The following is a 2,586-nucleotide window of genomic DNA, read 5'->3' on the forward strand; positions in this document are numbered from 1 at the left end:
CCCCCCCCCCCCCCAGCAATGTCACAGCTGTATTACAGAAAAGCGGACAACTCCTCATACAGGGACCGCATCCCTCTGCGGATCGTCCGGGCCGAATCTGAGCTCTCTGCTCTGGAGAAGGCCTACCTGGGGGCTGTGGACAAGGGGGACTTTGCCAGTGTGAAACAAGCCCTGGTGGAGGCTGAGATCTACTTCCGGATCAACATCAACTGCATCGACCCCCTGGGGCGCACAGCGTTGCTCATTGCCATAGACAATGAGAACCTGGAGATCATTGACCTGCTGCTCAGCTTTAATGTATATGTGGGGGATGCCCTGCTGCATGCCATCCGGAAAGGAGTGGTGGGGGCCGTGGAGCTGCTGCTCAACCACAAGAAGCCCCGTGGGGAAAAACAGGTAGATCCATGATAACATCCCATAATATTTTAGATGGTTTAGAAAGTTTAAATTCTGCACTCAACCCATTCAGCCACCAGCTATTTTATATATATTTTTTTCAATTTCTGTGTATATGTATATATTATGTATGCACCAATCACCGATGCAAAATCAACATAAGTCGCAATAATTGCTTTTCGGATTCTGATAAGTTTACATTTCCATATGTTTCTCTTTAAGACTTTCTGAGCGTCTTTGCTTCTCCACAGAATTTGAAACAACCTTCCCATACAATTATGCCTCATGTGATTACTGTACTGTGCATTTGCATTTCCTACAAACCGGAGTACAGGGTTTCCAGAAGCCTTTGTCGAGATAATGACATCATGGAACATGGTTACATTTGGGCAGAAGAGTCCTGTTGCCTCCCTGTCAGCTCCAGTTAGGCTTACTTTATGAAGCAGTTTCCCCTATGTAACACTTTCTAAGATAGATCCTACGCATAAAGTCTGTGTGAATTGCAAATGCATACATGTCCACGTCTGGAACAAAGGAGTCCTTGGACACAAGTGCAATATGTGGTAGAGCCCGACAGATCAAGGATTTTTTGAGACCGATATAAGTATTTAGTTGTTGAAAATCTGATATTACAACATATCGGCCAATATAAACTGAAATATAAAAAAACATGTAACACACAACTTGTAACAAAACATGTAACAAAACATAAAAAATGTCCCTAACATTAGTTATTTGTAGTTATTTATGAGTTCTCACTAAGATAACATGATAATGATTTGTTTTATTGTTACAGAACCGAGTAACATCAAAATATGTTAATCTTCTGATAAATAAAATGCATAAAAATACAAATTAAGACATGAAACTTAAAGTTGAGTCCTTGACTTAAAGTTTTGAACAAAAACACATTAACAAACAAATAATCAGACTGTTGCCAACAGCACCCTCTGGTGGACAAACCATGCAACACCAACACTCATAACATGGTTGACAGTGCATTTTTATTTAATTTGTTAAATATTAATTTATCAGAATCCTTTATTTGTCATTATAAATGAATGGTGATTTTTTTTTTTTTTTTATCGGCCATTCTAGTCATAAAATGCCTAATAGCGGCCCATAACACCGGCCTGCCGATATATCGGCCGGGCTCTATTAAGTGGTGCCTTTAATCTCCTTCAATGAGACCCATTTTCAGCTGTCCTGTTTGGCAACCAGTGACACATCGTTGCAGATTTATAAGATATCTAATATCAGTTAATAATGAGTTAGGGCCCCTGCGTGGCGTGACCGTTTTTATTTCAGCTCCCATATTAACAGGTTAGAGCATGCACACTGCCTGCGTGACATGCACGTCTCAGCCGCAGCTCGAGCCATGGCGATAACGCACGCATGCTTGAAATAGGACCGATGCCTATTTTTCATGCAACACACAAGCGTGTTAGAAGCATTTCTGGGCAAAATGGAATCCAAAAGATGTTTATATGTCATAAATATAAATAAATTACATTTGTCATTAGAGACTGGAGACTTTCCTGTTTGAAAGTCTCTAGGTTTTGACATAAATGCAGCTATAGATGTAATTAAAAAAATAATATTGCACCTGTTAACACAGAACAAAATATTCTGTAGCCTATTTTGCCATTAGTACTGCCATTATTGTCCTTGCTGTTATCAAATCAGTACATATATATATTTGTGTTTATCATGATACAATACAATATTATTGCGATTTTAAACATATTGCAATATTCTGCAATATATTGCAATATGTTTTTTTTTCCAACTTCTAATTCTTCCCAATTTCAAAAGATGTCCCCAAAAGGAAACTGTCAACATCTGATTTATCTAAAAAGAAACATTTCTCTGTTGGTTCATATCATTTCAATTTTATTGCTGCAAAGTTTGATTGTCAAGCAAACAAACTGAACAACACATATATAATAAATAATATATAATAAAAGATTGATACTTGGCGCCTGCGCATTGATACAGTACTGTCACTGAAAATATTGCGATACTATGCTGTATCGATTTTTTCCCCCACCCTTAAAGTAGTTGAGTGAAGTAAATTTCCACAACTCTCTTCCCATATGTCATTTTATCAATGGGAACATACACTCACCGGCCACTTTATTAGGTACCCCATGCTAGTAACGGGTTGGACCCCCTTTTGCCTTCAGAACT

The 2,586-nt window shown here is 38.6% G+C and overlaps 1 protein-coding gene across 1 annotated transcript in view; it reads left to right on the forward strand.

The window, feature by feature from the left end:
- trpc4b (transient receptor potential cation channel, subfamily C, member 4b) overlaps positions 1-2,586 on the forward strand; it is a 12,948-nt gene that overhangs the window by 979 nt on the left and 9,383 nt on the right. The window contains exon 2 of the mRNA XM_034866389.1: positions 17-396. Within this exon, the coding sequence (XP_034722280.1) occupies positions 19-396 (378 nt within the window). The 5' untranslated portion in view covers positions 17-18. The remainder of the gene's footprint in view (positions 1-16; positions 397-2,586) is intronic.

Source organism: Etheostoma cragini, chromosome 3 (assembly GCF_013103735.1).
Source record: "Etheostoma cragini isolate CJK2018 chromosome 3, CSU_Ecrag_1.0, whole genome shotgun sequence".
Classification (NCBI taxonomy): Eukaryota; Metazoa; Chordata; class Actinopteri; order Perciformes; family Percidae; genus Etheostoma; species Etheostoma cragini.